The 25777-nt window shown below is 41.8% G+C and overlaps 1 protein-coding gene across 1 annotated transcript in view; it reads right to left on the minus strand.

Moving 5' to 3' along the window:
- The window catches only part of PDGFRL (platelet derived growth factor receptor like), a 62565-nt gene that overhangs the window by 7672 nt on the left and 29116 nt on the right, over nucleotides 1-25777 (minus strand). The window contains exon 3 of the mRNA XM_081808080.1: nucleotides 2369-2520. Coding sequence (XP_081664206.1) covers nucleotides 2369-2520 — 152 coding nt within the window. The remainder of the gene's footprint in view (nucleotides 1-2368; nucleotides 2521-25777) is intronic.

Here is a 25777-nt window from a genome sequence, read left to right on the forward strand (position 1 = left end):
CCCCCCCATAAAGATTACATATGTAGCAGTTGCTTAATCAAAAATTGCACAAATTAACAACAGTCAAAAAGAGGCTTCACAGCGTTTGCAATCAAACTCTGGGAAACATACAAACATAATGAATGCCAGACGTTTCTCTATGTGGGTAGCAGGGAAGCATATGTTCTGAAAGAATCAGAGCCAGCAGCAGGAAGCTCAGCTTCCGTAACAGCTCATCTTGGTTTTGCAAACCCACCCATGCCTGAAAAGATAAATGCTAAACCCTTTACTGAAAATCCAACTGGTCTCTTGGCTTGGCGTTGAGAGAAGAGAAAATTATACAACACATTAGGTCATGTCCCTTTTTGATCCAGGTTTCTTTAAAGTTGAAGTACATATTTTAGCCTTCCTGTGACTCACTAGAGAGCTTCCCATAAATTAGGAATGAGGACCTGGCTCCAAAACTCAAAGAGAGCACTTAACCCTAATGGGACATTCTGCTCAAGGGAAGCCTTCCGTTCAAAATCTCAACTCAAAACCCAGTATTTTAGGAAGATGTGATAGTGCTAATCACGGCAAGACATCTTCATTCTGCCATGTGAAATATGGTATCAGTTCTTGTCCAGAATAACAGGCGCTAAGGGCACGTGGGCAATTCTGTGCAGCACATTCCAGAATGAGGATCACAAGGGATTACCTGTGAACAACTGTTAGCAGTTCTCCTGACAACATCAGTTATGCTAGCTAGTGTCTTTCTGCCTGTTTATCAAGCTACCCATCACCTTGTCCTAGAAATGGATCAGGGCAGTAAGAACATTAGATCCTCGGCCAGAAAAACAGGAGTGGACTCTTTCTCCCCACTACCAGTCGGAACGCTGAACAAGTCACCTTGCCCTTTCAAGTCTCAGTGTCAGCATCATAATTTCTAAAACAGAGATGGTAAAATAGCTTCTACTTATTTCCTGAGGGTGTGGTGATAATGAAATGAGATACACGTGACTCCAAAATCTCAAAGACTCTGCTCACGCATCTTCTTGCTATGTGGGAGGGAAGGGAAATTACATGAGATTTTTGCTAAAGCATTCACTAATGGCCAGGGCCTAAGATCATCTGGGTCACAGTGGCTAAGTCAGTGTAGGTCTGAAAGGTGGAGGGACTCAGGATGTAGACAAGGCTCATGAAAGCCCCTGCCTAGACTCGAAGAAAACATTCTGGCTTCACCCGGAATGCCAAGGCCAACAGCAGCACCAGGGAGTGGCATTTCTAAGATTCCTGAAAGCTGTCCCTCACCTCTGAACCTGTTGGAGAGAACATCATGCCCCAAACTTCAGAGTGTAGACAGCTCTGCTGAGGAAGGAGACTGGCAAGCTATTTTGCAATGCCTCTTTCTCCAGGAGCAAGTTTCACCTGCCAGAAACGTACCTGACACCGCTCAGAGGCTTCCCTCTGACCTGCGCATTTTCAGGCACCTCACTTAGCACAGGGATGGGGCTGAAGCCACACGGGCCACAACCTTTGGGAATCCTGCCCCCAAAACTTCAGCTCACGCTACTCCTAAGGACAAATGTGAGGGGGCCTGTGGCTAAGCCTCCTCTGACTAGGAAGCCTCCAGAAAGGAGGTCGTCATGGGTCCTGAGAGCACAGTGACCAAGAGTCTATCCAGTCGAGCTTTGTGTAGTGACGACCATGTTCTCTGTCTGCAGTGGCCAGGAGGATGGCCACCAGCCACATGTGGCAAAGGGGCACTTGAAACCTGGCACGTGCCACTCAGAAATGGAGTTTTACATTGTTTAATTTTAAATCATTGCCATTTAAATCTAAATAGTCACACACGGGGGCGCCTGGGTGGCTCAGTTGGTTAAGCCACATGATTTCGGCTCAGGTCATGATCTCGGCTCAGGTCATGATGTCAGGGCGATGAAATCGAGCGCTGAGCATGGAGCCTGCCTGAGAATCTCTCTCTCGCTCTGCTCCCCCAACCGCCTCCCCGGCTTGCACACATGTGCTCTCTCTTTCCAAAAAAATTAATTAATTAATAAAATAATAATAAATAAACATCCACCCCTGTTCGGTGGCTGCCATATTGGACAATGCAGGTAGAGACCCTGGAATCAGACTGGGTTCAAATCCTGGTACCGCCACTTACCTGTACGACCTTAAGGACGTATTTCATCTCTCTAACCTCTACTTCCCCATGAAAGCAACAGAAATGATATTAGGGCTTAGTCTGGAGGCTTCCTGTGAGACTTTCACGAAATGACTGACATAACCTGACAGAGCCTGGCCAGCAGGGAGCGCTCTCATTGTCATCATCAGATACTTGGAACCGTGAACTCCCGGCCAAGTCCGGAATTCTGAAGGCTCCCACCAACACCCCCAAACAGTTTACCTGTGAAAACGATGTAGGTGGAGCCTGATCTGGTCTCGTCCCTCCTGCAGAGGTAGCCGTGGCAGAACTGCCCCCAGCAGCTGAACTCGCCCGTGTCGGCCGCCGTGGAGTTGACAAGGGTCAGCTGGCCATAGCGCTCCTGCTGCTTCAGGCTGTCAACGAAAGCAGAGCCCGCTCACACCGGCCCGGGGGCCTGGCAGCCCGCGCTCCCGGCCCCGCCTGCCCCGCGCGGAAGTCCCTGGTGGCTCCCGGCAGACGGCACAAACCACTACACGCATGCTGGGGGCAGAAGTGCTTGTAGGGGAGGGGAGTCGTCAGGGAGAGAAGCTGCTTCTAAAAAGGAAGCAATAATGACAATTATGTTTTATAACTAGAGGGCATTCGGGAGTTCCCCGCAGTAACATCACTGGTGCGTTAGCCCCACAACCACAGAAACTCCGTCAAAAAGCCTCCGGCAGGTGTTTTGCTTTCAGCTTTTGCTTCTAATGAGTTCATTTAAGCAGCATTCAAGGGGCGCCTGGGTGGCTCAGTCGGTTAGGCGGCTGCCTTCAGCTCAGGTTATGATCCCGGGGTCCCAGGATCGAGCGCTCCCTCCACCCCAGTCGGGCTCCCCACTCAGCGGGGGTCTGCTTCTTCCTGTGACCCTCCTCCTGCTTGCGCCCCCCCCCCACACACACTCTCGCTCTCAAATAAATCAATAAAGTCTTTAAAATAAATAAACAGCAGTCAACATGAATGAAAGCACCCAGTACTATCCTGTATGCAAAATCTCTTGGATCAACAAGGATAAATCTCCGAAGATAAGCTTGGAATCGGTAAGATGCCACATTATTATAATAAAAATAAACACTTTCCTCCCGGGGAAAAAATGCGTGGTAGCTACGATGCCGAGCCCCAGTTACACAGCCTACGTCTGGTACAGTATTTAGAACTTTGGGGCATTTAACTTTTCCTCTGGCCTCACTTTTGTTTTCTCATTTTGTAGCTCTTGTATTTTTGTCTTCTTGCATGTGAATATATTTGCAAACTGCTTCAGTTCCTTCTGCAATGAGGAGAGACATAAATATTAGCACTGGACACTATTATTAGCTGATTGTAATGGTAATGAATTGTATCGCATTGTGACAGGAGTCCAGATGTATCATCAATGCAACAGCTGTTCCCCCGTGGCTTGTGAGCCTCCGCATGTGGGGAATGCCAGAATAAATGGTTTTAATCTGAGGATGCATCTCAGATATCCAAATGGCTCACCCCTCTGAGAGCCACATACTTTTGATGTAGTTGAGATTCTCCTGTTGTATTTTGCAGCAACATCAGTGCGGTCACCATGTTAAATTTAGCACACAACAAAATGTCTGGTTGGTTGGTCCTAAACGCAGCCCTGTTCTGGTTCATCACTGAATAGCTGCTTTGCCCACCAGTTGGGCCAAGAGGTGCCTCCGAACTCCCACTCCATCAACTGCCTCCTTTCAACTGAACGGAAATCTCTCCTCCTTCAGGAAGCTTTTAATTAGAATCAACTCTCGCTTTCTCCTAGTGACGTAATTAGCTCCCTTGTTCTCTACCCCTCAGATACCCATGGCTTCCTGTTATTGCAATGGATGGTACAAACTTTGGAGGGCAGGGACTGTGCCATACTTGCTTTATATTCCCTAAGCAATAAATCTGGGCAGAGTACCCAGTAGAGATTTCCTAGAAATGAGTGCAGTGAAATGGAATCCACAGGATTGGAACAGGAAAGAATCTTAAAAACGCATCCATCCAGTGATGTATGGAAAAAAGAAAAAAAAAAGAAGAAAAAAAAAAGCATCCAGCTCCCAGTACTGCAGAATGAAGAAACTGAGTCTCAGAGAGAACTGACTTTCCTGAGACCCACAGCTGGGGGACACGGAGTCAAAAAGTTAAGTCAATTAAGTATATATGGAATAGCCACTCATTAGATAAGCAAATGCATGCAAAGCTCTGCATGCCACACCAGGTTCATTGTATTATTCTAATTATAGCTTAATTACATATAATTGCAGACTAGTAGTAATTATTGTGAAAACCACTACAACAATGACAAATAATACATGCCCAATATTGGAGACAGCACAGCAAATAAAAGAGTGGACCTCAAAGATACTACAATCCAGGTAAGGGGTTAAGACTAATGTACAGGGGCACCTGGGTGGCTCAGATGGTTGAGCCTCTGCCTTCGGCTGGGGTCATGATCTCCAGGTCCTGGGATGGAGCCTGGCATCCCATATCTGGCTCCCAGCTCAGCAGGAAGTCTGCTTCTCCTTCTCCCCCTGCTTGTGCTCTCTCTCTGTCTCTCTCTCTCAAATGAATAAATAAAATCTTTTATAAAAAAGACTGATGTACATGAAAGGATCAGAGACTAACTGAAAGGGTATTCACAACAAGACCAGTAGGAATTCTGAAAAGGGGTTCATCCCTGTGGGTTGAAGAGGCTGAAGGCAGCTTTGAGGAGGAAGTGAGACAAGCTGGCCTTTTAAACGTGGGGGTGGGCGAGGCAGGGGAGTGAGCTCACTTGCTCAGGAAATCACAGCCCCAGGAGGGCTGGGACCCACACAGTCTGCTCATTTTACTGCACTGCTGTAGCCTGAGTACCCAGTGGGTGGAAGGCACTCATTACTGATTGAGGGATTTAATACATTCATCACAGAGGCGATGGAGGGAGGGGGTTGGGAGTCATGGGGCATAGAGTTGAGAATGGACAGCAGGTTTGGAGATGGAATGTGACAGCCCACCTTAGCCAGGGCAAGAGTGAGGAGAACAGGCATGGGAGAGGCAGGAGGAAGAGGGGGAGGCTGAGAGCCTGTCACTGTGGTGAACAGCCAGGCAAGTGCTGGGCCAGGCTGGCTGTTGGCAGGGGAACGGAAGTAAATTCAAGGCCTGTTTTCTTGGGGGACATATATGACCGACTGGGTAGAAGAGGTGGAAGAAAGAGAGAGGTCAGTCATGACCACTTCATTTGTATTTCTATGTGTCAGAGAGAACGGAGCTTTAACCAACTGAGATGGAATCACTGAGAAGAGAAAGGAGATTAGGGTAGGCAAAATTGGAGATTTTGAATTTGTGATGAAGTGTGGGTCATTGAAGTGTGGATGTCAGTTCGATGTGGCAGCTGGAAACACAAGCTGGAGCACAGAAGAGATGAAACAGCACTAGATTTGTATTTGGGGGGGTGGTGGTGCCTGGCTGGCGCAGTCGTTAAGCATCTGCCTTCAGCTCAGGTCATGATCCTAGGGTCCTGGGATTGAGCCCCACATCGGGCTTTCTGCTCTGTGGGGGGCCTGCTTCTCCCTCTCTCTCTGCCTGCCGCTCCCCCTGCTTGTGCTCTCTCTCTTTCAAATAAATAAGTCTTCAAAAAAAAATGATTTGTATTTGGGGGAGTCATCTACAGAAGAGTAAGAGGTGAAGCTAAGAGAAAGAATGAACTTAAGAGAAAACATAGAAAAGAGAAGATTGAGGACAAAATCTAGAGCCAAACTGGGGCCCCAACAGGAAAAGAAAATGTGGATAGAAGAGAGAAGAACCAGCCAAGTATCATCAAGGAGAAGGATTCAAGAAATGGATGCTTGAAAGCATCAGATGCCTTTAAGAGAGATTCATGACCACAGACACACACACACACACATTTCATGGGGCAGAATGAAAGTTTTTGTCAATGACCAAAAAGGTAATTTCAGTTGTGAGGATACAGCTGGCTTTCAGCAGATAAAAAATGGAAAGGTGGAGAGAAAATGGAGGTCGATGTCATCCTAGGTGGACCAAAATATCTGACCACATTCCCTATAGAGCTCAGAACGGGGGTACAAAATCAGTATGAAATCAATAAATGTCCTGAGCACCCTCTGTGGACCCAACATTTGCTAGCACTGTAGTGACAGGAAGTATAAGATGCCATTCCTACCAGGAAAGTAATTGGGCACATAAAAATTTAGCACTTGGGAATAACCCTACCACCATGAAATCTGCATGCTGTATCTTTAGCAGGATTGGGGGTGGAAGGAAGGAAATGCACTGGAAAACATTTCTGGATTTTTCCACCCCCTCTTGTATGCAAACAATATAAAACAGGAAACAAATTATTTAGCAGGATTACAGTTTAAATGCCTAGATTTAAAATGTCCATTTTTTCTAATGGTTTCACATAGTCCAAGCAGCAGGCTACCCAAAGTGGTGGACTATGACCTAAGGCCTCTGGGGACAGAGTCTGCACAAAGAAAGGGAAACAAGGATTCACTGAGCCCTGCAAAGAACTGGGAGACACCTCACATAAGGACTCTCCCCTTCTCTTATAACCACTTAACAAATCCCCAGGAATGGAATAGTGAATGGTGTAAAGTTTGGAACAAAAAGAGGTGCCCAAAAATTATATTTAAGACAAGCAGAATTTACCCTAATTGGAAGCAGCTCTGAATATCCCAGCACATCTTAGCCTAGGTCTTTCTCTTCCATACCTGGCCCACAGTGAGCTCGATGTTGGACAAGTCCAAGTTTCAAAGAGTGTTTAAAATTTAGGGCTGTGGGGGGACTGGGTGGCTCAGTCAGTTAAGCATCTGTCTTTGGCTCAGGTCATGATCCCGGGGTCCTGGGATGGAGCCCTGCATCTGGCTCCCTGCTCGGTGGGGAGTCTGCTTCTCCCTCTGCCCCTCCCCCTGTTCCTGCGCTTGCTCTCTCTCAAGTAAATAAATAAAATCTTCAAAAAATAAAAGTTAGGACTGTGTGTATGCCTTCCGTTAGGGTCCCACGGCCCTTACAAACAGTCCATTCCCATCAATGGAGGCTTGAAACTTCCAGCATGTTGCCCAGCTTACTTTCTTCTGGGCGGGGGGCGGGTAAGGCTATGTCATGGGACAGAGAAGAGGAGGCTGACAGCTCTCAAAGTTAGGGACAACTGTGGATCTCACCTGGGGGAGTGACCAGGTAACGATGGTGGGGTTCATGCTCCTAACCTTTCCCTAGCCTTGACAAGCCAATGGCAGGAGGTAAACCCTGGATTACAAAATATTAGTTATCAGTCCCATAAATGTTTAATAAGTGCAAATTAAATGGGAGGTTCCAAAGTGGAGAATAAGGGACACAATGTTATCTAAATAGCTTCCTGCTCTCAAGTTCCCCCTATACAAAATGCCATGGAAGTCCAAGGAGGGTAACCAGGAAAAGCTTCGGGCCTGAGAGAGTTTTGGGAGCAAAGAAGGATTTCAACATACACAAAGTAGCAGGCCTGCATTCTAAGGGAAGGAGATCCCCTGAAAAGAGACAAAAGGCACTTTGGTCCATGGCAAAGAGATGTTTGACTGGAACATGGGTGGACAGAGGTCTGTGGTGACAGGCAGCAGTCCCATGAGGCATAAGATCATGGACTTTGTAGCCATACTGATTGGATTCAAATCCCACCTCCACCAAGACCTTCAGACTTCTTACCTGGAGCTCATGCCTTCCAGAGTCTGGCCACATCTACTTCTTCAGACTTAATAATAGCTAACATTTAGGAGTACGAGGCATTGCACTAAGCCCTTTGAATAAGTTCAAGACTTAGAACACTTACACAGAGTAAGTGCTTAATACATTTTGGATAGTGCTGTTATGATGGTCCTCCAGTTCTCATGACCAATTAGGATGGAGGTATATTTTTCCTCTTTTACTGATGAGGACACTGAAACTTAGAGAAGTATCTTGTCCACTGTTTTCCAACTGGGAACAGTAGAGCTTCTAATCCTAGGGTCACAAAGACTCAGCTTACAAATGTTTGTAAATGAAAAGGGCATGGATTTCTATCCTGCTGAAATAAAATGAACCGAAGGAATTTTGACTAAGAGATGGTACCTCTACTAGATTGCAAATCCTATTAAATATGGACACACACATACCCCCCAAACAAAAACATGGAAGATCTGGTTAAATTAGCTGAGTAATATTCATGATACCCCATTTTCTATTTACATGGCTAATTAACAGTTCAGTGAGTAATTGAAGGGAACAAGGGCAGGAAAACAACTAGTTATTAAACATCTGCTATATAATGGACAGCACCCAAAGCACACATTACTTTTTCTCAATCCCATGAGGTCGAGATGATCAAACTAATAATAATAACTAAAACTTAGGTAGTGCTTAATATGTGTTAAGCCCTGTTTTAAGCCCTTTATAGATTTTGACTGATTTCATTCATCCTCATAAAAGCTTTGTGAAGTAGGTGCTATTATCCTCCCCAAGTTGTAGGTGAGCAAATTTTGGCCGAAGAGGCTAGGTAACTTTCCCAAGTAAGTGTTGGAACCACAGGAAAAGAATTTGAAGGTTAGTTTAAATAATGTTCCCAGAGCCACTCAACCATCAGAACCCAGATGTTCTGCATTGGAGACCATGTTGCCCCTATTGACATAAAACAGAAGTATAAGGAATAAGGGAAAAAGATGCAATCCAAAATCTTCCTCATTCAACATTCACTTCAAAAATTAATTATTTAGCTTCTACCACATGCAAGGAACTATGCCAAGCATCAAAGGAGATAAAGATTCATGCTTGTTCATATTTCAAGTGTTTGTACAGAGCCTTGTGTTTAAGCTTCTTTTTAAGAATGTGTCAGAAAATAACTGCTCCATGATATTCTGGGAATGGAGCCACATCAACAAAATACAAACCCTGGGAAACAGACAGCTGGTAAAACATATCCGAGTTTCACAGTTTATGATTTTTTTTAAAAAAAGATGATGAAAAGAAATATGTATGAGAATCTAGTAGAGAACCAAATATGCAAAATGAGGAACAAAGTGAATACGGTTTCAATATCAAAACCTAAGCAGAAATATCCCTCCCTCCTTTCTTCTCTTTCCTTCCTTCCCTCTCTTCTTTTTTGTCCCTCCCTTCCCCCTCTCTACCCCACCTCCCTCCCTCCCTGCCCCCTCTCTCTTCCACCTCCCTCCCTCTTTTTCTTTCTTCCTCCCCCCTCCCCCCTCCCTCCCTCCATCCCTTCATCCCTCCCTCTGTATGTTTGAGGACTATCCAAGGACTTACTCAAAACCCTTGCAATGTAACTACCATATTTCTATGCTAACAACAGATTATGTTAATTTACGTGAATGGGAGTCAAGACTTTCTACTACAATGACTTATGCCAGATTCTTCTATATTTTTAAAAAAGAAGTAATAGGAGTTGTGTGCTGAGAGGAGACACAAAATGAGGAGACAGAGGAAAGTAATCAAGTTGACAGAGGAGGAAAACTCTGAGCTCACCTCCTCTCAGCACACAACAAAACTACAACAACATATAGAACAACTATCTCTGGGAACAACTTGAAGATTAGCAGAGCAGCTCCAAAACAACTATAGATATAAACAAAAAGCCACACTGAGATAGGTAGAAGGGTCGAAGTCATGTTCTAGTCAGGACCCACACCCCTGATACAGTGAGGAAGTACCCCCTGAGGAGTGAGGTGTTCAAGCTCCACATCAGGAAGCCCAGCCGTGGGCACCTGAAATGGGAAGACAAGCCCCAATAATGTCTTGCTTTGAAAACCAGCAATGCTTAATTCCAAGAAAGCCAGAGACTATAGGAAACCCAAACTCCATTTTTAAAGGGCTTGCACACAAATTACTCCCACTGAGACCTAGCACAGAGGCAGCAGTTTGAAAAGTGCCTGGGTCATGTGTGAGAGAAATTTAGTGACTAATTTTAGTGCAAGGACTGGAGGGGCAGGGATCTGTAGGAACTTTATCTAGAAAGGGAAGTGCTGGTAGGTATCATTTTACTCTCCCTCTATCTTCCTGGCCCAGCACTGGTGGGTGCCATTTCTGACACATGCCATCTACCTTGCTAGTACCACTCACCCCACCTCCACATTCCCCCTGTGGACCCACCTGACCAGCAGATGCCCCACCAAAGTGGCTGCCACTCTGCCCTACCCAGGAGGTGGGCTTGGCTAGGACTGGTACACCCCAATGTGACTTCCAGTATGCCCTGCCACATTTGGTGAGCAACCTTGGCATGGACCATCACCCCTCAAAGTGAATCATATCCTGAGAAGGGGGATCCTGCCACACACACCAATGCAACCACGCACACTAGCATAATTACAAATCACAGCTGGTCCTCATAGCTAGCCAAACCAGGGGCCATCCCTGCTCACCAGCAGCCCTGCAGTAGCTATAACCCAGCCATAAGAAGGTGCATACAGACCACACGGGACATCCCTGGAGTGCCTGGTTCTGGTGACCCTGGGGGGATTGCTCTTCTGGGCTCAGAGGACACCTACTACATAAGGCCACTCCTTCAAGACTGAGACATGGGTGATCTACCTAACACAGAGAGTCAGACAAAATGAGGAGACAGAGGAATATGACAAAGTCTTAGAAAAAGAACTAAATGAAGGAGAGATAAGCAATCTACATAATAAGGAGTTCAAAGCAATGGTCATAAAGTTGCTAACTGAACCCAGAAAAATAATGGATGAACACAGTGAGAACTTCAACAAAGAGAAATAAAATATTAAAAAGAATTCATCAGAGCTGAAATTTAAAAAAATACACTAGAGAGAATTAACATCAGATTAGAGGGTGCAGAAGAACAAATCAGTGATCTGGAAGACAGGGCAGTGGAAATCATCCAAGTGGAACAGAAAAAATTTATTTTAATAAAGATAGGTTTTTTTAAAGATTTTATTTATTTATTTGAGAGAGAGAGTGAGTATGAGAGAGAGAAGGAGCACACAAATGGGGTGGGGGGAGAGGGAGAAGCAGACTCCCCACTGATCAGAGAGCCCAACGCGGGGCTCAATCCCAGGACCCTGAGATCATGACCTGAGCCAAAGGCAGACACTTAACCAACTGAGCCATCCAGGTGCCCCTTAATAAGGATAGTTTAAAAGACGTCTAGACAACATTAAGCATAAAACATTCACATTATACAGTTCCCAGAAGAAGAGAGAGAAAGGGACAGAAAACTTATGCAAAGAAATAATAGCTGAAAACTTCCCTAACCTGGGAAAGGAAACAGACATCCAGGTCCAGGAAGCAGAAAGAGCCCCAAAGAAGATGAACCAATGAGGTCCACACCAAAAAGTTAAATATAAAGAGAGAATCTTGAAAGCAGCAGCAAAAAAGCAACTAATTACAACCAAGTTACATACATCAGCTGATTTTTCAGTAGAAACTTTTCAGACCAGAAGAAAAGGACATATATTCAGAGTGCTGAAGAAAAAGCCTACAATCAAGAAACTCTTTCTACCCAGGTTATAATTCAAAATTGGAGGAGAGGTAAAGAGTTCCCCAGACCAACAAAAGTTAAAGGAGTTCATTACCACTAAATGGGTTTTACAAGAAATGTTAAAAGGATTCCTTTAAGCAGAAAAGAAAATGTCACAGCTAGAAGAAAATTATAAAAGAAAAAATATCAATGATAAAAGTAAATGTACAGTAAATGTAGTGGATCAACCACTTATAACATTAGTATGAGGGTTAAAAGACAAAAGTAGTAAAATCAACTATACCTACAATAATTAGTTAAGGAGTATACAAAATAAAAATATGTAAAATATGATGTCAAAAACATAAAATATGGTAAGGGAGAATAAAATTTAATGCTTTTAGAATGCGTTCAAACTTAAGTGACTTAGACTACTATATACATAGATTGTTATATACAAACCTCATGATAACCACAAACCAAAAATCTGTAACAGATTAAAAGAGAGAGAGAGAAAGGAAACCAAACATATCACTAATTAAAATAATCAAAACACAAGGGAAGAGACCAAGGAAAAAAAAGGAACAGAGAAGAACTACAAAACAGCCAGAAAAAAATGGCAATAAACATATACCTATAAATAATTACTTTAAATGTTATTGTACTAAATGCTCCAATCAAAAGACATAGGGTGAGTGAATGTATAAAAAAAAACCCAAGACCCATATATGTGTTACCTACAAGAGACTCATTTCAAATCTAAAAACACATACCGACTGAAAATGAAGAGATTTAAAAAAGACATCACTGGGCGCCTGGGTGGCTCAGTTGGTTAAGCGACTGCCTTCGGCTCAGGTCATGATCCTGGAGTCCCTGGATCGAGTCCCGCATCGGGCTCCCTGCTCGGCAGGGAGCCTGCTTCTCCCTCTGACCCTCCCCCCTCTCATGTGCTCTCTCTCATTCTCTCTCTCTCAAATAAATAAATAAAATCTTTAAAAAAATAAATAAATAAATAAAAAAGACATCCCATGAAAATTGAAATGAAAAGAAAGTTGGCATAGCAATATTTATATCAGACTTTAAAACAAAGACTATAACAAGAGACATAAAAGGGCATTATATAATGATAAATGGATCACTCCAAGAGGATGTAATGATTGTAAATATCTATGCACCCAACATAGGAGCACCTGAACGTAAAAAGAAAATATTAACAGACATAAAGAGAGAAAGTGACAATAATACAATAATATTAAATCACTTTAACATTCCATTTACATCAATGGATAGATTATCCAGACAGAACATCAATGAAACATTAGACTACATAAACTTCATAGATACATACAGAACATTTCATCAAAAACAGCAGAATGCACATTTTTTCATGTGCACAGGGAACATTCTCCAAATCAGATGACATGTTATGGAACAAAACAATTATCAATAAATTTAAGATTGAAATCATATCAAGCATCTCTTCCAACCACAACAATCTGAAACTAGAAATTTTCACAAGAATAAAACTCTGGGAAAAAACACAAATGAGGCTAAACAACATGCTACTAAATAATCTGGGTCAATGAAGAAATCAAAGAGGAGATTTAAAAATACCTTGAGAAAAATGAAAATGGCAACACAATGTTCCATAATCAATGGGACACAGCAAAAGCAGTTCTAAGGGGGCAGTTTATAGTGATACAGACTACCTCAAGAAACAAGAAAGATCTCAAATAAACTATCTAACCATACATTTAAAGTAACGAGAAAAAGCATAAAACCCAAAGTAGTAAAAGGAAGAAATAACAAAAGAACAAAAATAAATAAAATATACACTTAAAATAATGGAAAGGATCAATGAAACTAAGAGCTGTTCTTTGGAAAAAGGAAACAAAATTGATAAACCTTTGCCAGACTCATCAAGAAAAAAAAGAGAGAGGGCCCAAATAAAATCAAAAATGAAAAAGGAGAGGTTAAAACTGACACTACAGAAATACAAAGGATTAAAAGAGGCTGCTATGAACAATTATACACCAACAACTTGAATAATCTAGAAGAAATGAATAAATTCCTAGAAATATATAGTCTTCTAAGACTGAATCAGGAAGAAATAAAATATCTGAACAGAATGATTACTAGTAATAAAATTAAATCTGTAAAACAAAAACTTCCCAACAAAGTCTAGGATCAGACAGCTTCACAGGTGAATTCTACCAAACATTTAAAGAAGAGTTAACAGTATACTTCTCAAGCTATTCCAGAAAAATGGAAGAAGGAATGCTTCCAAATTCATTCTACAAGTCCAGCATTACCCTGAAAACAAAACCAGACAAAGACACTATAAAAATAAAACTATAGGCCAATATCCCTGATGAACACAGATGCAAAAATCCTCAAGAAAGTATCAGCAAGCCAAATTCAAATATACCTTAAAAGAATAATACAATAATTCCACCTATAGGAATAAATCACAGCTACCTATCTGCTTACTGCAGCAATGACTCAGATAGGAAAAGTGAGAAATAACCTGAAATCCTAACAATAGGGATTTAGTTAAACATATTATGGTATTATAGGCATAACACAGAAAAACACTCATGATATGTTAGGGAAAAAATTAATCATAAAACAGTTTATACATATTGATATAAATATTTTACCTATAAAAATAAAGCTGGAACCTTAAACCTAAAGGGGCTAGGAAAAAGAACAAAGTACAAAGCCTGTAGAAAGAAGTAAATAAAAGATCACAACAGAAATAAATGAAATAAAGATTAACAAACAATAGAACAGATCAATGAAACTAGGAGCTGGTTTTTTGAAAGGATCAACAAAATTGATAAACATTCAGACAGACTCATCAAGAAAAAAAAAAGACAGAACTCAAATAAAATCAGAAATGAAAGAAATAACAACCAACACACCAGAAATACAAAGGATTATAAGAGAATTATGAAAAATTATATGCCAACAAATTGGACAACCTAGAAAAAATGGATAAACTCCTAGAAACATATAACTTTCCAAAACTAAATTGGAAAGAAATAGAAAATTTGAACAGACCAGTCACAAGCAAAGAAATTGAATCAGTAATCAAAAAACTAACAAACAAAAGTCCAGGACCAGAGATCTTCACAGCTGAATTCTACCTAACATTTAAAGAGATCATACCTATTCATCTCAAATTATTTCAAAAAATACAAGAGAAAGGAGAGCTTCCAAATTCATTCTATGAGGCCAGCATTCCCCTAATACCAAAACAAGGCAATGACACTACAAAAAAAGAAAACCAAAGGCAAATATCTCTGATGAACATCAGTGCAAAAATCCTCAACAAAATATTAGCAAGCCAATCCAACAACATATTTAAAAAAATCATTCACCATGATCAAATGGGATTTATTCCCTGGATGCAAGGATGGTTCAATATATGCAAATCAATTCAACCTGATACATCACACCAATAAAAGAAAGGATAAAAAAACTTGATCATCTCAATAGATTCAGAAAAAGCATCTGACAAAGTATAACGTCCATTCATGATAAAAACTCTTGTAACAAAGTAGGTTTAGAGGGAACATATCTCAATATAATAAAAGCCATATATGACATCACACAACTAATATACTGAATGGTGAAAAACTGAGAACTTTTCCTCTAAGATCAGGAATAAGACCAGGATGTCCACTCTCACCACTTTCATTCAACATAGTACTTGAAATGCTAGCCACAGGAATCAGATGAGAAAAATAAATAAAAAGCATCCAAATTGGTAAGGGAGAATTAAAACTTTCACTATTTGCAGATGACATGATTTTATATATAGAAAACCCTAAAGGCTCAACAACAACAACAACAACAAAAACCATACTAGAATTGATAAATAAATTCAGTAAAGCCACAGGATAGAAAATTAATACACAGAAATCTGTTGCATTTCTCTACACTAATAATAAAGCTGCAGAAAGAGAAATTAAGAAAATAATCCTATCTATAATTCCACCAAAAATAATAAAAAACCTAGGAATAAACTTAACCAAGGAGGTGAGAGACCTGTACTTCCAAAATTATAGAACACTGATGAAAGAAATCAAAGATGGGACAAACAAATGGAAAGATATTCCATGCTCATGAATTGAAAGAACCAATATTGTTAAATGTCCATATTATCCAAAGCAATCTACAGATTTAATGCAATCTCTATCAGAATAGCAACAGCATTTTTCACAGAACTAGAATAAATAATCCTAAAATTTATATGGAACCATAAAAGACCCCAAACAGCCAAAGCAATCTTGAGAAAGAAGAACAAAGCTGGAGGTATCACAATCCCAGATTTCAAGATACTATATAGTTGTAATAATCAAAACAATACGGTACTGGCACAAAAATAGACATATCGGTCTTTGGAACAGAACAGAGAGCCCACAAATAAGCCTACATTTACATGGTCAATTAATCTATGACAAAGGAGGCAAGAATATCCAATGGGTAAAAGAAATTCTCTTCAACAAATGGTGCTGGAAAAACTGGACAGCTACGTGCAAAGGAATGAAGCTGAACCACTTTCTTACACTATACGCAAAACTAAACTCAAAATGGATTAAAGACCTAAATATGAGACCTGAAACCATCAAACTCCTAGAAGAAAACATAGGCAGTTATTTCATTGATATCAGTCATAAAAACATTTCTCTAGATAGGTGTCCTCAGGAAACAAGCAAAAATAAACTATTGGGACTACACCAAAAGAACCACCAACAAAACTAGGCAAACTACTGAACAAGAGAAGATATTTGCAAATGACATATCTGATAGGGGATAGATCCAAAATATATAAAGACCTTATACAACTCAACTCCAAAAAACCAAACAACCTAAAAAATGGGCAGATGACCTAACTAGACATTTTTCCAGGGAAGACATACAGACGGCCAACAGACACATGAAAAGATGCTCAGCATCACTAACCATCAGGGAGACACAAGTCAAAACCACAATGAGGAATCACCTCACACCAGTAAGAATGGCTAGAATCAAAAAGACAAGAAATAACAAGTGCTGGTGAGGATGTGGAGGGAAAGGAACCCTCATAAAGTGCTGGTGGGAAGGCAAATTGGTGTAGCCATTGTGGAAAACAGTATGGAGATTCCTCAAAAAATTAAAAATAGAATTACCATACCATCCAGTAATTTCACTACTGGGTATTTGCCCAAAGGGGGAAAAAAACCACATTAATTCAAAAAGATGTATGCATCCCTATGTTTATTGCAGCATTATTTACAATAGCCAAGATATGGAAGCAACCCAAGTGTTTTATCAAGAAGTGAATGGATAAAGGAGATGTGGTATATATACAATCGAATATTACTCAGCTATAAAAAAAGAATGTGATCTTGCCATTTGCAACAATACTGATGGACCTAGAGGATATAATAATGCTAAGTGAAATAAGTCAGAGAAAGACAAATACTAGATGATTTCACTCATATGTGGAATTTAAGACATAAAACAAAAGAAAAATGAAAAAAGAGACAAACAAAAAACAGATTCTTAAATACAGAGAAGAAACTGCTGGTTGCCAGGTAGGTGGGGGATGGGTAAAAGAGTGAAGGGGATTAAGAATACACTTACCGTGATGAGCACTGATTAACATACAGAACTGGTGAATGATTACATTATACACCTGAAACTAATATAACATGTTAATTATACTCTAATAAAAATAAAAGTGAAGCTGGAAGATTCTATGCTATAGTGTTAACAGTGTATCCTGGGACTTTTAATAACCTCTTCTTTTTACTTATCTATAATTTCTAACTTTCTAAATTATATAAGCGTGAACTATTTTATAATAACAAAATCAGAACTGTAACAAAATCAAAGCAACTTAAACCTCTTACAAAACTTTAGAACAGATACTCTATAAATGTGTGATCGTGGTTGGCTCATTTGTAGTTTAAAAATCTGGAGGTGAGGTTTTTTTTTGTTTTGTTTTGTTTTTATCATGTTGCCTTTCTAGCCTGTGGATTCCAAAAGGCAGGAGCCGTAGAAATTTATTTGGAGACCCCCAAAATCCAGTATATTATTTTGCTCTGATTTAAAAAATTACTAGCAGTTGGAATGCAAAAATGACTGAGGGCAGAGTGACTTTGTTCTCAAATCTGCTTTATTCCTCTTGTGCAGGTATTCCTGTCCAGGCTATGCCACCTCCCTGGAGCTTATACCTGGCTTCCCAGGCTCCTGGATCTCATTCAGCCTCCCCTCGCACCTGGTTCCCACTCTTGGCTTTGCTATTTTTTTCTAATGGCGCCACAACTCCATCTGTCACCCAGACCGAATCTTGATATCAACGACTCTCCATGTTGTTTCCATTCCCTACCTTTTATCAACCAATTGATCCTTCTAGTAAAATGTCTCCTCTAGCCCCTTCAGATGCACTACAAAACTGTCAGATATACTTTCCTAAAAACCATTTTATTATTACCTCCAGCTTTACAGTTAACAGCAGCCCCCAGAGCAAAGCGAGTCAAGTGCGGTCATCTTGGCTTGGTATTCAAGTCTCCCAACACCTCCATCATTTACCCACCTCTCCACACAACCAAACTCCTCACCTACCCCCCACACACTGGATTCTTTCCATCCCAGTCTCCCAGCCATCCCTTTCCCACTGAAAGCCTCTCTTATTTGCCATCTGGCCTAAACCTGGTTAATTCTTCAGAGTTGTATTCTTAGAAAGGTCATTTATGTTCAGTGGCATTTGTAAAATGGTGATATTAATAAGCAACAGGCCCAAAATAGAGTCACTTAGGTTAAGTCCCACCAAGACTTTATACCTAAACGAACTGTAATTTCAGCCTCTTCTAGGAGTGGAATTTTCAACCGATCAATCTGGAATTTCCTGATCAGCACTAATGAGGTCATCTGTATGATAAGAACTCCTGCCATTCCCCCTAAGGAAAGGTGGCCATGCTTGAAACAATCCTTTCTCTTCTTTTGCTAATAATGTCCTTGTCCCCACCCCCCTCATTTCTGCTTATAAAAGCCTTCCATTTTGTACAACTCCTGGGAGCCTCTTCTGTTTGTTACATGAGATGCTACCTGATTCATGGATCTTTGAACAATTAGATCTTTAAATTTACTTGGTTAAATTTTTGTTCTTTAACAGATTTAGTGGCAGCAGTAGGACTGACAGAGACTTCTGTTGCAGGATTTCTTTCCCTTTAGCACCCACAGTTCTTGGTCACGTCACTTCAAAGAATGAAGAGGTAAGCCAGACGAAGAGTGGTGGGCAGCAAAGCAAATTTAAAGCAAAGTTTATTGAGCAATAGTACAATGCTTCCAAAGAGGGAGGGGACCCGAGAGGGTTGCCAATTTGGCATTTAAATCTAGGGGTTTTTATGGGCTCTTTGGTGTGGAATGTTCTAATCTGATTAACTCTCCAGGCACCTGTCACCCAGTCAGGGTTTTGTCCACGAGCTCTCTACCTATCAGGTAGTTGTTCATGTGGGAAAGGGTGGAGGGCTCCTTCCAGGGGGGGTTTGCCTAGCCTCTGGAATCAAGACAGCATGGCCACCACTGCCCTAAGGCCACCAGATCAAGCTCTTTGTTTAAATATCCCACTGGCTGTTGAGCTGGCCCCCTGGGCCTGGATTAGGACACCCAAGGCCACTCGCTTCCTTTCTGTCACAAGTTGTAAGTCTTCCCAGTAGGAAGACTTAAAGCTAGGACACCGAGTAAAGCCTGGAGTAACAGGATGAGCTCTTTTTCCTTCTAAGGGTAGTTTTCCTCAGGATGGGGCCCCTTGTCCCTGCCTACCTTTCTCCCGACTATCCTTCATTACTTCTAGCAGCTTTGGGGACAACAAGATCCACAGGTGTGGCAGCCACAAACACTTTGAGTTGTCTTTCTCACCCTTTCTGAAGGCTATGGGTAAGTTCCTCTTGGTTCTGAGCTCCCCTCACTTTGCGTCCAGCTCCTGATCTAACTGGCTTTCCACAGTTCTCTATAGAGCCCTTGGTTCTATTCCGAGATTCCACACTGAGCACTGCTGGGGGCAGCTGCAGTTCCCCATTTGTTTGGAATCAGTCCACAGTCCCCATTTTTAGATTCTGCTGGTTCAATCCTTCCCCCCATCCCCAGACTCCATATAGGGAACTGTTGGTGGTTATCGGCCACCGGTGGACTAGGTCCAACCTAAACACTGGACTGGGCCTAGGAACTGTGCTTTCAATTGCACTGGGTCCAATTTAAAAACCAAACTGGGTCCAGGATTGGGTCCAGTTTGGTCAGAACTGAATCCTGTGGGAGGCCTCAGTGAATATTACATAAAGGCTAGCTGCTAATGGAAATCTCAGGAGTCAAAAAAGCTGCAAACATTGGTAAGCATGGGTCCAGCATTTAAAGGTTGTTAGAGCACATGTACCTCAAGAAGACTCTTGTGATGGACTCTTAGGTCCTCTTAGGTGTGTGTGTGTGGCTCTGGGAAACTCTAAAAGAAATGGAATCCTTCAAAGAGTTGAGCGTGCCACCCTCCAGTATACCTATGATTTTATGTTTAAGAACTATCATCCTGGAAGCTACAGTTATCTAGCAAAATGGCAAATTTTTACTAAAAATAACTTAGACTTGCAGTAGCCTTTATGAGGAACATTTCAACTAGACATGATTGCTTACTTAAGAAATGTACTTAACAGCAGGGGATCCCAAGTTGAACAAACAGAACAGGATGCCTACTTTAATTGGTATGCCTCCAAAAGTCTTCAAGATCCCAAAATAACTTCATTAAAAGACCCATTACTAAAGGCTAATGAAAAATTAAAGACACAAGAGGTACCTAAAGCAAAAGATGATAGGATGGATGTGACTCCCACTTACTCTCATCTTTTTTTTTTTTTTTTACCTGAGTACTCACATTTAACTAATTCTCTATCTGAACTGCCTTTTCACTCTGAAGAGACTATTAGACAGTTACCTTTTAAAATAAAACTACTTGAGGTTGTAGACAAACCTCCTCAGGTATCCTTTGTTCCTTGGTCAAAGACTGAATTAAGGGCCATAGTTGAATTTTCTAAGCCTAAGGAGGAATTCCAAAAGTTTTTTGAAGAATTTAGAGGCATTATTGGGGCCTGTGTCCTCCGGGTGCCAGATCTTTATCAGCTTGTACACACGTAGGTAGGACCTGGGAACACCCAAAAGGGATGCAGGAAGCAAGATGGCAAAACCCTGAGGATGATACCTGACATCCTCAATCTTTAACAACTTGGCGACCAGAAAAACCTCAAAAAATACCAACAGAACTTTTACAAGCCATTCCTAGAATCTTCCCTGCCTTCACCGAGTGGTCTAATATCCAGACGTGCAAACAAAAAAAGATAAATCTGTGGCATACTTTAAAACCCATTTGGAAGTCTTTTTTCTATGCCATTCAGGGTTCCATACAATAAATAAGTTCACCCAGCCTGCGCTAAAATGAGAGCAAATAGGAGGCCACCCACCTGATTGAACTCATGTCTCAGCAAAGCATTTTTTTATTTTTGTAAGTAGGCTCCACACGTAGTGTGAAGCCCAACATGAGGCTTGAATTCAGGACCTGGAGATCAAGAGTCGGTTGCCCAACCTACCAAGCTACCCAGGCACCCCTAAACTAAGCATTTTGAAAGGACCCTGGATCAAGGTTGCATGCAAAAAATCCCTACAACCACAACAGCAGCTCCAAGCCCAGAGACCCAGAACAATACCTGCTAGGGGTCCATCAAAACACTGGTCCAAAGATTGATGCCTCCACTAGGATCAGCTGGGAGGAACACTGAAAAAGAGGCTGTTCTTAAAGGTCATATGCAAATTCTTATTTGAATGCCCTTATACCTACTTCTAAAGGAGGGTTCCCATATAGAACCTCCCACAATTGATGGGACTCTCAGGAATTTGTCAGTAAACTATTACTATGGTAATTCCCTTAAACAACCATGGGGAAACTAAAATTAAAACTAACGGGAAAACTTGCCAAATTTTAGTTGATACTGGAGCTATGTTTTCTACTTTAAACCCTATCCTCATAGGAGAACAAATCCCTCAGAGTAAAAAAGGGGTTTCCATAGTGCAGATATCTCATAAAGTTCAGAGAGAATTTTTATCTCAACCAGTAGAGATGACTCTGGGACCTTCGACTGAAAAACATTCCTTTTTCCTATGTGATAGAACCCCAGCCAGTCTATTAGGTAGAGATCTTTCTAAATTAAAAGGGCTAATAAATTTTATGGCCAATGATGACCTCACCTTAGAATTTCCTGACCAACCTGATCTTTTATGTTCTCTACATTCTGTCTTTGTCATGAAAGAGGAAGAATTACAACAAAAGTCCTCTAATTGATTTGAGGTGCTCAAAAATCTGTGGGCTACTTCTAATATGGACACCGGAAGAATAAAAAGTGCAGAATCTCTAAATATTCAGATAAAACTAGACCTCTCCCGAAAGTATCTCAATATCCATTAAAGCCTGAGGCCATACAAGGCCTCACACCCATAGAGGACACTTAATCACCCAGGGGCTAATCATACCCTGTACGAGTCACTGCGATAGGCAGATCTTGCCTCATAGGCAGGGATGGTAATTTGTCTAGGATTTGGGAGCCATTGATAAGATAGTTACTCTCCCAATAGTTCCAAACCTGGACACCCTGCTGTCCCAAGTTCACCAGACTTGAAATGCTTCACTGTTGCAGACTTCTGTGAAGTCTTTTTCAGCATCCCTGCAGACACCAAGAGCTAGTATCTCTTTGCCTTTACTTGGAACAATAGACAATCTACCTGGACAGTCATGCCTCGAGAGTTCGGTGACGCCCTTTCTTACTTTCTCAAGTTCTTAGCCAAATGTAAGTCCCTTCCAGTTCCCTGGGAAATTGACCCTTGCAGAATATGGAGATGACCTTTTGCCTTGCTCAGTTACCAAAGAGGCATCCTTAAGAGACTGCATTTGTTTGCTGCAATAGTTAGCTGAAAGGACACACCACCTCTAAGGAAAAGTTACAATTCTCTCCACACACTGTTCATTACCTAGGTCATGATCTAAGTGCTGAAGGAATTCAGCTGCTCCAAAAAGAATTAAGCTAATCCAGGAATTTCCTCGACTCCCAACCAAGCAAGAGCTTCATGGATTTATGGGCCCGGCTGGTTATTGCAGACTATGGGTTCCCAATTTTTCTCTATTAGCTTCCCCACTCCATGAACTTATGAAAATTTCCATCCTTGAGTCCCTTCCTTGGGACGACAAACACGAGCAGGCTTTTACGAGGCTAATAGGAGCGCTGTAAGAACAACCTGCCTTGGGGCTCACTATTCAAAAGCTTCCACTTTATTTGCACAGGAAAGGAATCATCAAGGCCTGGGAATGCTCACGCAAGAACATGGTAATAAACATATGCCAGGTGCCCATGCTAGCATACAACCTGATTAAGTCATTCATGCCTACCTCGCCCAGCTGTCTTAAAGCTATAGCCACAGCTGCGAAGTGAGTGGAGGACTCGGCAGACTTGACCCTAGGAAATGGCGTTTATTTGCAAACACCACATGCTGTCCAAGGTCTTAATTCTGAATGGATTCAATATTTCGCTGTAAGGAGATTAACTTCCTATGAGATCCCTCTGCTTTCACCACCTACTCTACACCTTACACACTGCAACATCCATAATCCTGCCATGTTACTACCTGTACTTGAGGAAGGCAAGTCCCCTAACTGCAAGGTAATAGTGTCCCATTTTGTGACTGCTGATTTATGAGATCTCCCTCTAATCCTGATCTAATTTTGTTTGTTGATGGGTCATACTGTAGGAATGAATGAGGGAATTTACAAGCTGGTAATGCTATTACTATGACCTACTCAAAAGGGGAAACCTCCTGCAAGCTAAAATCGCCCAACAAGCAGGGCTTCATGTCCTTACCCAAGCATGCCGATTATTGGAAGGACAGACTGTTGATATTTACATGGACGGCCCGTATGCCTTTGGGGTTGTTCATGACTTGGGGATGTTATGGCAATAAAGGGGTTTTCTTACATCTTCCCCGGGACCCCATGGAAAAATGAGCAACAAGTAAGTAATCTTACTGCTATTCTTTTACTTTCTGAAATTGTTGTCATCAAAATTGAGGCTCACACTAAAGGGACTGAACCTGAGTATCAGGGAAATGCCCCAGCCAACTTTCATGCAGAGGCAGCACCGAAAGAATCTAGAAAGATTGTAGTACATGTCGATCAAGTCCGTTCTGCTTTTGCAAAAAATGACCCTCCATCGCAGTTTTGCCATCCTGAGGTCTGTGTAACACGGCAACAGTCTGCTCCTGAGCCAGAGAAATTAAGATGGGTCAACAATAACTCTTAAGTAAATGACCAGTTGGGACAATGGGAAACCCAGGATGGCTCCTTGGTTCTTCCTGGCTCCCTGGCAAACCTCATTTTTTAGTTTGTGCATTTCTTCACCCACCATAGTGCATTTAGATGACTCAAATTATGAATCGACATTAGGTAGCGATGTTAGGAGTGAGGTGGACAGTTAAGTAGTCAGGCCAGGGTCCCCGACAAGAAAATATGGAGTCAGGACAGCTAAAATAAAATAGCACTGACATCCTGTTTTGCAGCTTAGACAGGACCACACTAGCATTCTGCTTGCAGCCTTTGCAGAAATGACTTCTGCAAAACGTCCTAACATGAGACAATTAACCACAAAAGCATCTGCCAATATCACGGGCAAGGGGCAGTTAAGACCTAAGCCCCCAGATGTCAGCCAAAAAACACTATCAGCATGTGGACAACATTAACCTAATAGGTAGACAGATACGTGACCAAAGCCCTGATTGGCACGACTCAGCACACACTGATTGCTTAAGATAGTTCCACAAAAGAGCTCTTAAAACCTCCTAAACTTAGAAACTGTGAGGGCAAGCCTCTCGGGTCCCCCTCCCTGCCCGGGAGCTTTGTACTCTTCCTCAATAAACTTTGCTTTGCTGCCCAGCACTCTTCGTCTAGTCTACCTCTTCATTCTCCAAAGCGCCGTGACCAAGAACCTGGGCACTTAGGGGACACACAAATCCTGTAACAGGGAGATGTCGATAAAACTACCAAAACAGTCCGCCAGCACTGTCTGACCTGAAAAGTCTGTGATCCTGGAAAAACTACTTTTGCTCACAGAGGCTTCAGACTTCCTCCCTTTGAACACTTTGAACAGCTTCAGCTGGCTTCATCTGACTGACACGTAGTGTGGGTTATCAATATGTTCTTGTTATTATATGTGTGTTTTCCAGATGGGTTGAAGCCTTCCACTACTGCAAAGCAGATGCCCTCACAGGGGCAAAGAAACTGTTAGAAAATGTGTTTCCCACTTGGGGTACACTTTGCACAATCTCCAGTGATTGAGGTACCCACTTCATTGGGAAAAGCATACAAGCTTTAAGGAAAACTTTGCAAATTTCTTGGAATTATCACTGTCCCTATTGTCCTCAATCATCAGGCGAGGTCAAGAGAACTCATGGGATTCTCAAATTTAAAGTTTCTAAACTTTCCAAAGCTACTGAACTCCCCTGGCCTATGGTATTGCCTTTGGTCTTGCTGACCATTCACAGAAGATCCTCTTGAAATATAAACTCACTCCATACAAGACAGTCATTAGCAGACCAACGTCTATTGGTATACAACTTCTTCTGATCCCTTGTTCTCTCATGTTAGTATGACCAGCTACTGTATGTCTTTTATGTTTTATGTTCAAGCTAATATCAATAAAGAAGCCTTCCTGGATTCCAATTCAAAGGATCCTGTTGGTCATAGTCTAGAGCCTGATGACTGGTATTCTGGAAGTGTCAGCAGAGGAAGACAGTCTTTGAGCCTTGTTGGAAGGGACCTTACCAAGTGCTTCTGACCACTGACACTGCTGCAAAACTAGAAGGTACTGAGCCTTGGATTCACATCTTACAGCTAAAGAAGTCTCCACCTGATGTTTGGCCCTGTACCGATGCCACACATGAAACTGACAAGGAAGAGAAGTAGCTGACATTGAAGTAGACTACTTCTGCACAAGACGCCAGATCAAGGCTTCATACTTTACCTCAACAAGAAGCCCTCTCTCCTTTTTCTTTATTCTGTCATTGGCCTGGAAAGACAACGCCCTCATCTGTATCTCCCAGGGCACTTCTAATGGGGTAATCTTTCAGATTGCTAGATTTGTCAT

The sequence above is a fragment of the Leptonychotes weddellii genome, chromosome 2, assembly GCF_054177405.1.
Source record: "Leptonychotes weddellii isolate Sample4059 chromosome 2, ASM5417740v2, whole genome shotgun sequence".
Classification (NCBI taxonomy): domain Eukaryota; kingdom Metazoa; phylum Chordata; class Mammalia; order Carnivora; family Phocidae; genus Leptonychotes; species Leptonychotes weddellii.